Here is a 13,593-nt window from a genome sequence, read left to right on the forward strand (position 1 = left end):
GAAAAAAAAAAAAACAAGTCTTGAACCCAGTTTGTGCATAGTTCATGATCCTCTATAAAACCAGCTTTTGTTAATTTGCAATCTTGCAGGACCCTTTAAATCTGATAAAACCATTAAAAAGCTAATCTTCCAAAAAAAAAAAAAAATGTAATGCACAAGTTTCCTGATCCAAGCAGGCAGGGAGCACAATGTTCATATAATTTTTTAAAACATACTCGAAGCGTATGTTATTCCATTGTCTTTCTTCCTTTCAAAACAATCAAAACATTGATCTTTTTTTTTTTTTTAAACATAAAGCAATTTTTTAATATATAAAGCACTCTTCAAACATCTATTTCTTTTGAGTCCATTATTTGGTAAATATGTAACTGCTACACATTAGATTAGGTATTTTCTTCTTTCTTACTGTCTTTTTTTTATTTTGTTTTTTAATAATATCTTCAGTGCTAGGAGTTGGGTTTTAAAAATACATGAAATGGTGTGGAGTTGCTCCTCGGGAAACCCGGCTTTCCTGAGACATCTTCCACCATGTGCAAGATAGTGATCACAAAGTTTTCGCCACTTTGACGAAGAGGAGGAAAACAACAACAAAAATAGTACACAGCAATGGCCAAAGAAAAGAATAATACAACAACACTGTTCAATCCCAGAGCTCTGAAGTAGCATATCTTCATTCTGAAAATAGTTTTCTTTACGATGGAAGTCTTTTTTTTTTTTCTTCTTTTTTTTTCTTTTTTAATTCCTTTTTTTATGTTAAAGTTTGAAGGAGAAAAAAAGGTCTGTAAACAGGTGGGAGCCAAAACTCCTGGCTCCTCCAAAAGCAGTCAAAACCTATGTCCAAGTGCTTGTTTCTGTTCCTGCTTGCAAGGGAACTATCCACTCTTTACAATTATCTATGGCCACAGTTCAACAAGAGTATTTTTTTTTTTAAACTTTATATTCCGAATGGAAAAAACGGTGCAATACTCCGGTAATAATTTTCTTGCATTAGTCCACAATAAAAAGCCGCTAAAGGTAGATAYACATATTATTCTCCAGAGATACACACTGTAATTTTTAAAATGCGATAAGAGTCCTTGAGTAAACATTTACACGTGAATTGTCGCCGGCCCCTTCTATCAGTTTGTTTCTTTTTTTTTTTTTCTTTTTTCTTTTTAACATCATAGGATTAGCTACAAGAAGGGCTGCGGACACTCAGTGCAAAGTTAGAAGCTAATAACAATTAAACATTTGACCAATGAGCAAATAAAAAGCATATACTGAATAAAAGGAAAAAAAAATAAAAATTCACACTTTTGAGTTAAGTCACACACGGGCGCGCGCACACACGCACACGAACGCACGCACAAGCACACGCACACACACGCGTCTGTCCCAACAAAACGTATAGTCTGAACTTAAAAAAAAAAAAAAAAATTCTTAGAGCCTGTTTTTTGTGTACTGATGCCAACCTGGAAGTGTAATAATTAGACTTAGAAAGTGTTCACATTTTGTTATTGGCCTGCTGGATTCAAGTATTTGCATGTTTGATATGTTTTTTTTTGTGTGTGGGGGGGKTTTTTTTGTGTGTTTTTTTTTGTTTTTTTAAACTTTTTCGATTTTTGGGATTAAAAAAAATGACATGGAAAAAAAAAAAGTAATGAAACGAGGGTAATGTGCATAGGCAGATCCATGGGAGTAGTGGACACAGAGATACCCCGATCCCCCCCCTCCCGCCCGCCCCGTCCAACCTGTACAGTCAGGAGTTCCCGTTCGGACTCCTTCCTCTCCGGTACCACCGCTAAATATCACACTTCACCCTTTCTGATTACTGGGTCCGCCTCCGGTAATGTGCATAATAGTCACAGGCTCATTTTTAAATAGGCTTTCTTTCCCCCCACCCCTCCCCATCCCGTGTCGACAAAATAACCCTTTCCAGCCCAAATTCTGAAAAGTGCCCTTCATGATAGACCTATTCTAAGCAGCTTTTATACTTGGTTTGTAAAATATCACCGTACGAACGTAAAAAGACAACGTGAAACGACAACAACCAAAAAAAAAAAACCAAAACGAAACAAAAAGCCGTGGGAAAAAAAAAAAAAGGAAAATAAAACCTGTCATTAGCACGGGACACTGACCAAAAGGAGCCCATACTGTTGCCTTAACAGTTCACAAGGGCTTCTGCAGTCTCATCGTCGATATCGGACAGAGGTACTAAAAAAAAGGGCTGCCAGTCTGATCGGTTAAAGCTGGATTCTTCGCCGAGCCCGGGCCTGGAAAGGGTTACGGTTTTTTATCGCTGCTGCTGCCGTTCCGCTTCGTTTTTTTCCCTTTAGTGCTGCTGATTGTAACTTCGGTCGCGCGGCTCCTGCTCGCCTAGATGGACTCACCGCTGAGCAGGTCCCCCGGCAGGAGCGTGTTCAGCGGCGTGGGGCTGCCGATCACGCGGCCGTCGTCGGCGCTGGGCGGGCCCCAGAGGCTGCTCGAGTACTGCGGCACGCCGCCCCACAGCAGGTCGCTGCCGCCCTTGCCGCCCAGGCAGGCCGCYGGCCAGTGGCCGCCGCCGCCGCCGTCGCCGCGCACCAGCCCGTGGCCGCCGCCGCCGCCACCGCCGCCGGAGCCCAGGCGGCCCTGAGCGCCGCCGCCGCCGCCCGACTGCCAGCCGGAGGTGGGCGGCAGCGGCTGCCCCTGCGCCAGGAAGCGGTTCACCTCGTCCTCGCCGGCGAACTCGGCCAGGATGGTAGTGTTTCCCAGGACGCACCTAGCGGAAAGGGCGGGAGAAAGGGAAGGTGAGCGCTCCGGGCGGCGCCCGCAGGCGAAGAGACGACGCGCGGCTGCGGAGCGCCTCCTCCGAGAGCGACCGCGCTCCGGGCCGGACCGTCGCTGCCGGCAACGCGTAACCGCCGATTCGCCGCGCCGCGCTTTCAAAAGCCTCGTCGCTGCGCCTCGGCTTGCCCTCCCTGAATATACTGTAGTGCTTAAATCCTGCAATGGATTCAACAACTTGCTGCATATGTTAAAATCACCCAACCACAAGAATAAGATTTTTTTTGTCTGTCTGTCTGGTGCTTTGGAAGGTAAAATTCGGACACCTCTCAACCCAAGATGTATGAAGCCACCATACTCGGTGGTAATTTTCTAGGTACAGCAAAAGGCTGAAATTCCGATTCCAAGTCTACGCTCGAGCGCCTAATAACATCTCCCCCTTTCTCACTTTTACTTTTGCATAAAAAMGTTATTTCTGAAGCTTTTATTATTTCTGAGCACTGGGCAATGGGACCTGTGGTAATTATGGCACTTGGCTTTGCTAAAAAATAAAGGCTACAGATCCAGTACTGTATCATACAATGGAGCAAAGCATGCTTACAATCCTGAAGTGTATAATTTTTTTTCCTTTTAAAATATTTTCAGAAGACCTCTAACCCTTCTTTTTCAAACATAATAAACAAGCACACCTTCATACCTTTTAAAATCCTATCCCATCGCAAGGAATGTTTAACAGTAACTTTTCAAGGTACAGTTATATTACTCTTTTCTGCATTTTCACGCTCTTTTGTATCCTTTATTCCCATTTTTATTTAAAGATAYACTTGAAACCACCTGGCTGGGTTAGGAACATCTTTCCGATAGCTGTTCTCTGAAAATTGGTTCTTGCTTCAATGCAACTCACCACTCATCCTGCAAAGTTGAAGGTTTTTTCACTTTTTTTCATTTCTTGAAACCTCACTTTTCTCTAACAGGATGTTTAAAATTAATTTCTCTGCGTCTGTATCACAAGAGCAGCTGCATGACTAACGGAATGGGTGCAGTCCTGTTCCAAGAATCTAGCTTTTATTTTCTTCTAGCATTTGTTTTGCAACCCAAGAGCATCCAAAAACGAATGGACGATAAAGCTACCTGACACTGTCCACCAGATTGTCTAGTTCAGTCTCACCACTGCATGGCATGAAACCCCAAACATATATATTAACAACTACATTTTTGTTGAAATAAAAACTTGTTTGAAAGCAAGCACCGACGATGTTTGAGGGGGCTCTGGCCCTCATCCCCTGACTGCAGCCTCTTGTTTGGAAGCCATCAGCAAAAAATATCCTTTCCTATTTCTATGATGTCAGTAATTGATTTCAAACAAATTCTGAAGAATACTGAAATTAAAAGCAGTGGCCACATAAATTTATTACAATCAAACCATACTATACCAATCGTGCTATTCCTTTTCATATAAAATTAAGTTAAACTTCCCCATTTTAGTGGCCTGGAATGTCTAGATTGCTAAGGAAATCAAGATCCTTGCTGCAGAAGTCTTAGAGGTGACAGATCCTTACTGAGCACATTATTAATGGCGAATACCTATTCTTGTAATGACTTCTCATTCAGTAGCATACGTGTATTCAGCCTGCAATTACTTTATTCCTCTGTGCAGCTCTCTCATTAGGTAATTTCCAAATTCAGACTAACCTACCTAGTGATCAGTTCTGAATCCCAGCAAACAGATGCTTAAGAAAATCGGTTCTGAGATAAAACTGGCTTCGTAACAAAGGAAAGACAGGGCAGAAACGTACATATGCAGAGACTTTTGGGCCTTGGCTGCTTCTTCCTTGGAACTGTATCGGACCACAGCGTTCCCTTGTGTCAGGTTCAGGTGGAATGTTATTAGAGGGCCATGTTGCAAACACAGTGTCCGCAGTGTGGAACCATCAATCTGGTAAGAGAACAAGGAAAAATGGTTATTTGTATTTTTGTGATTTTACTTGCAACACTTGCTAACCAAACCATTCTAAAAGTAAAGAAGAAGTACACCTAAAAGAAAAAAAAAGATCATTCTACAAGATCATTTTAGTTATAGACTGATAGTCTTGATAGAAGAGAGACGTCCTGTCTTTTCAAGACTTCTCTATAGTCTAGTGCACAAAACTTCCCAGCTTAGGTGATATTAGTTATATTTATCATTAAAAGTCTACAGATAAGTCAAAGGAAAAACAAATTGTTCATAAATATAACTAAAAAATTCTCCTAGATCCTTTTAGATGTCTACATTCAATGCTTTTGGGCTTATGTTCCTCCTTATGAATGAATGATACCATGGGGAGGACTAGAGGATTTGACAGACTTAAGAGAAAAATAAAAAATCCACAGGAAATGCAGATTTAAATCTCTGAATCTACCTTAAGATATCATTCACTTCCAAACTTACACACATGCATAATTAGCGTACAATGAATGACTAATTACATACTCTTAAAGTTCATATTTGATTCACTCTGYAAAAGCTTTACAGATTCCCTGAAGAAGACAGACACTCATAACAAATGCAGAATAATGTGTTTTCCTTTCAAATAAACTAAATGACCAAGGCTGATAAGCATTGATAAGCATTCTTCCCACCATTTCTTAAATATGACAGGTTTCTTTTCGTAACTAGCTACATTTAAGGGTACTTACCTGGGGGGTGAGGTTTCGAAGAACCAGCCAGCTGCTTGTTCTTCCTGAGCTGTCAGTACTCCATGCAGAACCTACAAAATTGCAAACAAAACTTTTTACCATGATATGGAGAGTGCCTTGCAACTTACCTGGAACTGCAACATAGTAGGAAGTGTAATGGCTACTGAAAACAAATTTAACAACAGTTTACCCACATCCTGATTTATTGTCTTCTCTGGAATAAAAGGTTGCCGAATGAAAAGTACTTCTGTTACACTTACAAGATCTGTGGCATTTTTCACATTCCCACAATAGCTATCAGAAAACAAGTGGATGCAGGTACGTCACTGCCACAAACTCTATCTGCAGGTTACAGTAGAATTAAACTGGAAGAAATGTTTTAAAAGCTATTCAGATGTCCAAGCTGCGATTGCTGCTTGCTATTAAAGATTTTTACAGCACTGCAGCATTCTGCTGTCCTGCCAGTGATACATTACTGTATATGACATTTTCAAAACAGATACTTCTGCACTGACAACGTTCTGATTAAAGCTACTAGGATACAACCGGCAAAACCTGCTTTTCCAACTTCAGCCTGGTGTTTTACAATGAGAAAGTGAACAGGCTTGACATTTACTAGTGGCATGTGAAAAACCGCAGTACTTCTCTAGTCACGTGGGCGACCACACTCGGGCTCCAGAGAGGATCCTGGCACCAGCACTATCTGCCCACCAGGTGGGGTTTTGATGAAAAAAAGCAGACACAAAACAAATGGCAACGACAGGGAAGAACATTCAATTCCCAGCTCACTGAGGGCAGATTACTAGAAGAGTCAGCTTGATAAAATATGTATCACATTTATTTTGGAGCAGCCAATACTTTGTAAACAAAGATGGTCTGTATTTATATAGCCATATTCAGAATTTCCCTAACTTGTAATTAAACAGAAGAATCACACCTAAAAAAAGAGACTGCACAAAAAAGTTAAGACATTCCCTGAGAGCCCTGCAATGTCCTCAGGTACTAAATGCTTCACATCCATGCTCCTGAAGTGCACTCCATGTCTAATTCCATGGGTTGATGCACTCAGTTTGCAGCCTTGTGGGCACTCGTAGGTCACACCGCAAAAAACCCCAAACGTATCCAAAAGGTATTTTTAAAAATTAAGAAAATGAAAAAAAAATCCTAGTTGGAGTGAAATTATTTGGTAATTCATTGGTAAAATTACTAATACGATCGCCTGACTGATGACACTTTCATTTACAACCTATCCTAGGTAAAACAAACAAACGTGTGCTCCATCCCGAAAACAGATGCACTCTGCTTGTATCGCACCTCAAGCGCTTGCAGCCTGATACAAAACTTTGGGGTGTCTCCCCACTCTAACACAGAGAATAAAAGTGAACAAGTACAAAACGAAGGCACTGCATTAGTATAAAATACAGAAGTCGGAAGTACCGGAGGAGTAAGAGCTGGTCCAACCCAGTGGACTGGCACCCCAAGTAGATGATGGCTTGGTGTTTGTTAAGCCTGGAGGTGGTCTTGTAGGAGCAGTAGTGTTTCTGGGTACCTTCCATAGTTCATGGGATAGAGAGGCTTGCGTGTGAGAGATTGGGCCAGAGGACCATGTCGACTTGATGTCTGACAATTTACCTGCAACAGAAAAAAAAATAAACGTGTGTATTGTTAGTTAGCAACAAGGGTTAAACTAAACAGGATGGGTAATCTTCAAGCTTCTGCATCAACCGTGTTTCTCCATCTTTGCAGGAGAGAAATGGAATAGCGCTCTGCAGCAAATCGGTGACATAAACCCTATTCACATTGAACTTACTTATACTAGTATTTACATTTTCAAATAATTTAGTATTTACTCAATCTAATAATACCTGCTCCATTTATTATACAGTCCCCTTTTTCTACCTCCTACTATTTTTCTTTGTCATAAAAGACCAGTTACCAGAAAAAAGACCAGAGAATAGACTTAAGTATTTGAAATCTAATTTCACCAAAACTAAAATGAAACTTCAAAAATTCTCTCTCTCACAGGTTGAACAGAATTTAACCACTTTTTGTACACAACTCATTTTACCTAATATAAAGTAACTAGTACATGTGACTGTTCTGATATAGTATTAAAATTCTAAAGATCAAACATAGAACAAAATATTTCTGAATATTGAAAGTGACAGACAAACTTTTTTCAAGTTTTCTCTGAAAACCTGAAGTCTTCAGCAGAGTAGACCACATCCCAATCTGTCAACCTTTGTAAATTTTTACTGTTCAGTCTGTTATTTCTCCAATTGGTATTTTAATTCTTTGACTACGTACGCTTCCTGTCAAATCAGAGCTTTATAAAATAAGAGACAAACTTGAGAATAAAAAGTACAATTTAGCATTCAGAGCTGCACACAAAATTGAGTCACTTTACAAATACTGAATCAAAACCCTTTGAAATACTTCACCTTTGGGCTTGCACATCCCTTTCTTCCTTGTAACAACACATGCTCTGAAAGTAGAGAGTCCAATTGCCTTGTCATAGCACGTTCCCACCGTCACTAACGCCAGCAGCACGCGTGTGACCAGAAGGGACTGCGATGGTCGCAGCACTGCACCTTCTGCCACAGCAGATACTCTGACACTGTGTTTACGCTGGCTCAATGCTTTTCTGTTGGCTGCAGGAAGGACTTGGTCCGACCAAATCCAAGATGCAAAACGGACTCGTGAAATTTTTTACAACCAGATTTGAATCAGCAGAGTAAGCTTAAAATCAGTGCTTTGCAGTTAGCCACAGAGTTTTTATTAGCAGCCCTAGAGCCTAATTTACCAATCGCCAAATCATGGCCTCAGTTATACAGGCACACACTCAAAAATTGCATCTATTTATCTATTTACATCATCTAAACTCAATGATTTTATATTGAATTATAATAATTTGAGTGAGAGGGCAACCGGTCTCCCGTCTTTCTGCAAACTGTAGTAACAAAAAGCATTTAACAATGATGACTGAGATACTAACAGGAGAAAAAAGGGGGGCAGGGGAGGGAGGAAGCCTAATTTTTAGAACTCACAGAGCAGCCCAGCTTGCAATTCAATGCATGATACGTGCACATTACCACAGATTAGATGTTGCTATGCCACTGCTTCTCATGGGGTTAACACAAAGATTAGATGAGATTGCAAAAAAAAAAAAAAGCAAATAAAGCAGAAATGCATAGCAGAAGAAAAGCAAGCCACCGCTTTCATTTTCTTTGCTTTCGTTGGAGTAAAACATTTCAAACAAAAGCTTTTTGTTTTTGGAGAGAATGAAGTGCATTCTGCAGTTTGACCTGGAGGTTGCAGCTTCATTTTTTCAAAGTGGAGGGTTTTCTTTGATTAAATACAAAACTGACAATACAATCCATACAACAGCCCCTGCACATTTTTATAATGGGACAAATTAGATATTTAGGTAGCCAGTTAGCAACCAAAGTTTCTGCGACTTGCAGAGAGAGATGCTTCAGAATTAACAGCTCATTAAAAAGAATGGGTCAAGTCACATATTATCTAGACCATCTGCAAGCTCAGGCATATACGGGTGCATCAGGCTTTGGATTGACTATTTAAAGACATTTAAACATGTGTTTAAGCTACTTAACTAGGAGGACACACCAGCAAAATAAATCTGTTCTTTAGGAAGCCTTCTAAAGCAAAAAAGCAAGCAAACAAACAAACCCCCTCCACAAACAGAGTACCTCCTTGAGGTACCACTAAACTTTTTCCCAAGTCAGAGACGGTTCACTTTTAAAAGTGAATTTATTAACAATAATTTCAGATCAGCTCTTACTGGAAGGGCCTAATAATAGTGTTACTACTGAGGTCCTACAGAATAGAACATACCTCCTCAAAGTTGCAATGGAAACCATCATTAAGAGCTCTAGATGTCAACCCACAGCGTCAGCATGCGGCACCATGCGGAATAAACACATTTTTCCTTAGCACCTTTCCAGGCATACCATACAGTGCTCACCACCGATGAGCTGCCAGGAACTGCCTACCTACCCCAAGACTACAAAAAATGTATTTGTGTCTATAGTAGCACTAGTGTAACAACTGGGAAGGAGCACTTTCTAGGGCCTTTTCTCAGAATGCAGAGGAACGGGGAAGTAGAAAGGCCATTTTTCGTACCTGCAATGCTAGGTGCGGATGCAATGCTGCTGAAAGAGCTACTGTAGCCGGAGGCACTAAGCGGCCAGGCACTCGATGAAGGCAGCGTGGCATTCTGAGATGATGTTGGGGATGACCCTGCAGAACCAGCAAAGAAGCAACTAAGAAAGATGGGCATAATGATGTTTGGTGTGACATAAGCAAATCTATTATGTGCAAATACAAACCATGCAAGTTTATTTTCCTTAATCAGCCTGGTCTCTGAAGTCTAGGAATGAAATGTTATAGAAAGCATGATAAAGTGAAGCAGAAGTCTTTAGTGGAAAAGAAAAGAAAGCTGCCACAGTGGCAAATGTATTAGTGCCTGCGCAGAAGACAAATCCTGCATTTCCTTTAATATGCACGACTAAAATATCAGAGTTAAACTGTTTAGTCTCAAGGAACAGGCGTTATTTATAAAGGTGCTTTACCAGCTGACTCGAGCAATGGCAACTGTAGATGAGCATAAATGTAGATGATAAACTAACCTCTTACCACAGATATTTGTCCTAAATTACTTGAGGTAAGCACTTCTACATTCTAATGCCCACAAAAATCTTTATTTTTTTGCAGACTTATGGTAAAGCAAGGATATATTTTAGCAATCTGTTCCCAAACTAGTAACATTAAAGGAAATAGCCTGAAACCATCTTGGTAAATCATTTACAATCTGAGGATCTATCTAAGCATACATACAATTTCCTTACTGGCAGCAAATGAAAGAAACTGAACATAAAACAAAATATCTTCATTATAAAGACCAGAAGAGCTGGAAGCATTCTCTCTAGCCACCAACAAAAATTAAGTGTATATCTCAGGTGACTTATCATTACTGACATACTTAGATATACAGTGATACTGAAACATCTTTAACTGACTAATAAAAACAGGCAAGTTCTTTGGAAAAAGACAGAGTGATGTACTGAGGGAGAAGGGAGGATGTAAAAGGACAATCTCATCCCTCAGAGCTCAATAAACAACACGGGCTACACGTTCAGCTGGAGCAGAAACCAGCCAAACTTTACCTTATCCAGACTTACTGGGCCCCACAGGACACACCAAAACAGACATCAGTCTCAAGCAAAATAACTATATGTCGAGGCCTTCTCCGGCCATAATCTACTCCCTACGCAGACAGCTCTCTGGAAGCCCGGGGGTAACGGACCTGTACCACGTTCAGGGGATCATTGCTCACGGTGCTGAAAACAATTCTGATTTCGTTTGACTAAGACTTTTAGCTTGTAGCAGATGATCCTGGAAAGCTTCGTTAGCCCTCAGGGCAAATCAAACCCAAACCCAAGCTTAGGTTTTGTGTATAGTGTACAGCGCAAGGACGCCATACACCACTGTGGGAGGATTTCAGCTCCATTAATACAAACTTTGCGCTGCAGGATGTGCAATGTTCAAAGCTGGCAGCAGGCCACGACAGCCCCCATCTCATATGAAGGGATGCTTCCAAGAATGCAGAGGATTTTATGCAAAGCAAACACCTAGACCATACACGCATCTAGAAACTGATTCAGCAAAGACACTTTAATTAAAATTATATTATTTACATTAAAAAGATAAAAAGCTGATGAGGAAAGGAAGCCTATTATGGACCCCAACAGTGACTGCTTTGTCTTTTGGAGGCCTATTTACTTCTGCGAAGGTCATCTATACCAACATTCTGTAAGGAGTTTAATTATTTCTTCACTCCATAGATAGATTATATACCAACAGAGCTAATGTGCATTTTCCTTCTATAAAGAAATAAGACCTGCAGTAGTTATCATCTAACATACAGGTGTAGCTCTGCAATGCTACATTTTTGGCCTAAAGGGAGCATTTCTTAGATGCATCTGATCTCAGCTTTGGCTGAATTATACTTTTGTACTTTTCTATTTAGCACTGCAAAGATTACTTCAAACGTTTCAGGTTGCCTGCAACTGAAAGTACGTTGGGGTCATTAAAAGTTAATTTATCATTACCCATGCACATAAATACTTGATGTTTCAGCTTAAATAAAGATTCCTTTCCTGGCAGTTTCATAGCTGGTGAGACACATAACTCAACATTATTCCAGGTGATGAAAACCCATGCCTCCTTTCCCTCAGGTTTCAGATCCTTTCACCTGAGTTAACAAGTTCAGAGCTGGAAACCAGTTTCAAAGACAATTCTGATTTTTAAGCTGTGCTGATATCACGCACGTAACTACTATAACAAAATCCACGTTTTTCATCTTGACAAGTCCTCTGACAACTTGATTAGAAACCTCCCGTGCATACTACAGTGCTCTAACAGACACTTTTCTTCAGATAACTTGCCTCCGGTGCCATACTGACCACAATTAAACCAAGGCATCTTTCCTTTGAGCCACTCTCAGTGCATCTAGCTGGTAAGCAGCATTGCCCTACTGGTTTACCATTTTTGAGAACACCCTTTTCATTCTGGACTAAACACTACTGGGACAAAAGAAAGGGAAACGGTGTTGGGAAATACTAGTTTACAAGTTAATTCCCTTTTGTCTTTTCTTTGAGGGTTTTGGGGTTAACACGGGTCCAATTCCTTTTCCTGTTTGAGCTTTTAATGAGGCACCAATTGCGTGTGACAGCAGCTTGCTGCCTCAGCAACAACTGTGGAACTTAAGTATTATGACTTGATGAATATTTCATATAGGGTAAGAAATTGGTCAGTATGGGGAGCAAAATCTTGTGCAAAACAAAGTGTCAGGAATTATACAGGGTAGGAGAACTTCCAGTGACCATGAAAGTTTATATTAAATCTCATAGCCTTTCCCAATACAAAAATATTCATATTCCCGTGGAAAAAACAGGAACTTTGTAGTCCCCCATTTCTGGATTTTCAGTGCAAGTTCAGCAGCGGAAGCATTATCAGATCAGGATTACATGCAAAAATATAGCATAACTGTAATATACGAAGTCAACTTTTTTGAAAAGAAGAAAAAGGAAGTAAACACAGATGTGAAAGTAGTATGTGTGTTTACCTCCACTCTTGAGAAGATAGCGATTAACATCCTGTATGGTGGTGTTTATGGTGGGCCCAGTCGGAACGCTTCCAGGAGTAACATCAGGGTCATTTTCAGGATCAATGTTCTGCAGTCCTTTCCATGGCACTCCTGGATGAAATTCTGTTGCAAAAATAATAAACCCAACAGTATATAAGGTCATAATTCTTCATTCCAATTTCTTCTTGTGTATCAGAAGGTAAGAGGGCTCAGTAAATAAAACCAACAATAGTTTTTAAGGACCTGAGTTTAACATGAAAGCTTTGTGTTTGGTTACCTGGTGGCCAGTTTATGCTGGAGCCATTGGAAATTTTATCACTATCGGTTTTGGCACGTGACCAGCTGTGAGGAACAGCTACAGGTGGACTGGCTGGCGACTCACTGTTTTGGATCAGATCATACCGGCCGTAAGAGTCATCAATGGAGGACTTTCCCGGAGGACCAATACTTAAACCTCCAGGGATAGCACCTGCAATGAATGAAATGGAAAGGCTTTGTTTAGGAGTGGGATTGATTTTCAATATTGAGTTTCCTCTGAACCTATATTTGATTATTATGCTCTTTTTTCTTTATTTCAAAGCTTAAAAAAAAAAAAAAGMAAAGTAAACACAGCATGCAAGGCTTAACAGCTTCCACAGCCTTACTAGGAATTACAACTGTGGGGTATACCACTGGTACATTAATCTAGGCTTTCAAGTTAGCTGAAGAAATTCAGATTAGTTCACTGCCAAAAAGACAGTAAGTAATTCAAATCATTACTATGACTGTAAACAGGAACTTGCTGAGACAGCATATTAAGAAATATCACTGTAGGCATGCCCTGCTCTCATCTTCCCTTAGACATTCATTATTGGTGGGGCGGCTGACTTGAAATGGCCATTCTTATGTTCTTACAAATTATTAAACAGCMATTTGGCATAAGCGGTACAACTATTTGCAGGAGAAAAAAACATTGCTAAGTAAAATACTTTGTGCTGYTAATAATAAAAAACAGGATACAGTAA

At 40.3% G+C, this 13,593-nt stretch overlaps 1 protein-coding gene across 10 annotated transcripts in view; it reads right to left on the reverse strand.

The window, feature by feature from the left end:
• Window positions 1-273: 273 nt before the first annotated feature.
• TNRC6C (trinucleotide repeat containing 6C) overlaps window positions 274-13,593 on the reverse strand; it is a 90,875-nt gene continuing 77,555 nt past the window's right edge. For 7 of the 10 annotated variants that reach the window (XM_026068550.1, XM_026068548.1, XM_026068544.1 and 4 more), the window contains 7 exons: window positions 12,867-13,058; window positions 12,569-12,712; window positions 9,565-9,681; window positions 6,859-7,053; window positions 5,422-5,492; window positions 4,542-4,681; window positions 274-2,740 (listed from right to left, as the gene is read on the reverse strand). In XM_026068550.1, coding sequence (XP_025924335.1) covers window positions 2,356-2,740; window positions 4,542-4,681; window positions 5,422-5,492; window positions 6,859-7,053; window positions 9,565-9,681; window positions 12,569-12,712; window positions 12,867-13,058 — 1,244 coding nt within the window. In that variant the 3' untranslated portion in view covers window positions 274-2,355. Of the gene's footprint in view, window positions 2,741-2,837; window positions 3,658-4,541; window positions 4,682-5,421; window positions 5,493-6,858; window positions 7,054-9,564; window positions 9,682-12,568; window positions 12,713-12,866; window positions 13,059-13,593 lie in introns of those variants that run through there. The other 3 variants (XM_026068553.1, XM_026068545.1, XM_026068552.1) reach the window with 2 other exon arrangements.

The sequence above is a fragment of the Apteryx rowi genome, unplaced genomic scaffold (genome assembly GCF_003343035.1).
Source record: "Apteryx rowi isolate R43461 unplaced genomic scaffold, aptRow1 scaffold_275, whole genome shotgun sequence".
Lineage (NCBI taxonomy): Eukaryota > Metazoa > Chordata > Aves > Apterygiformes > Apterygidae > Apteryx > Apteryx rowi.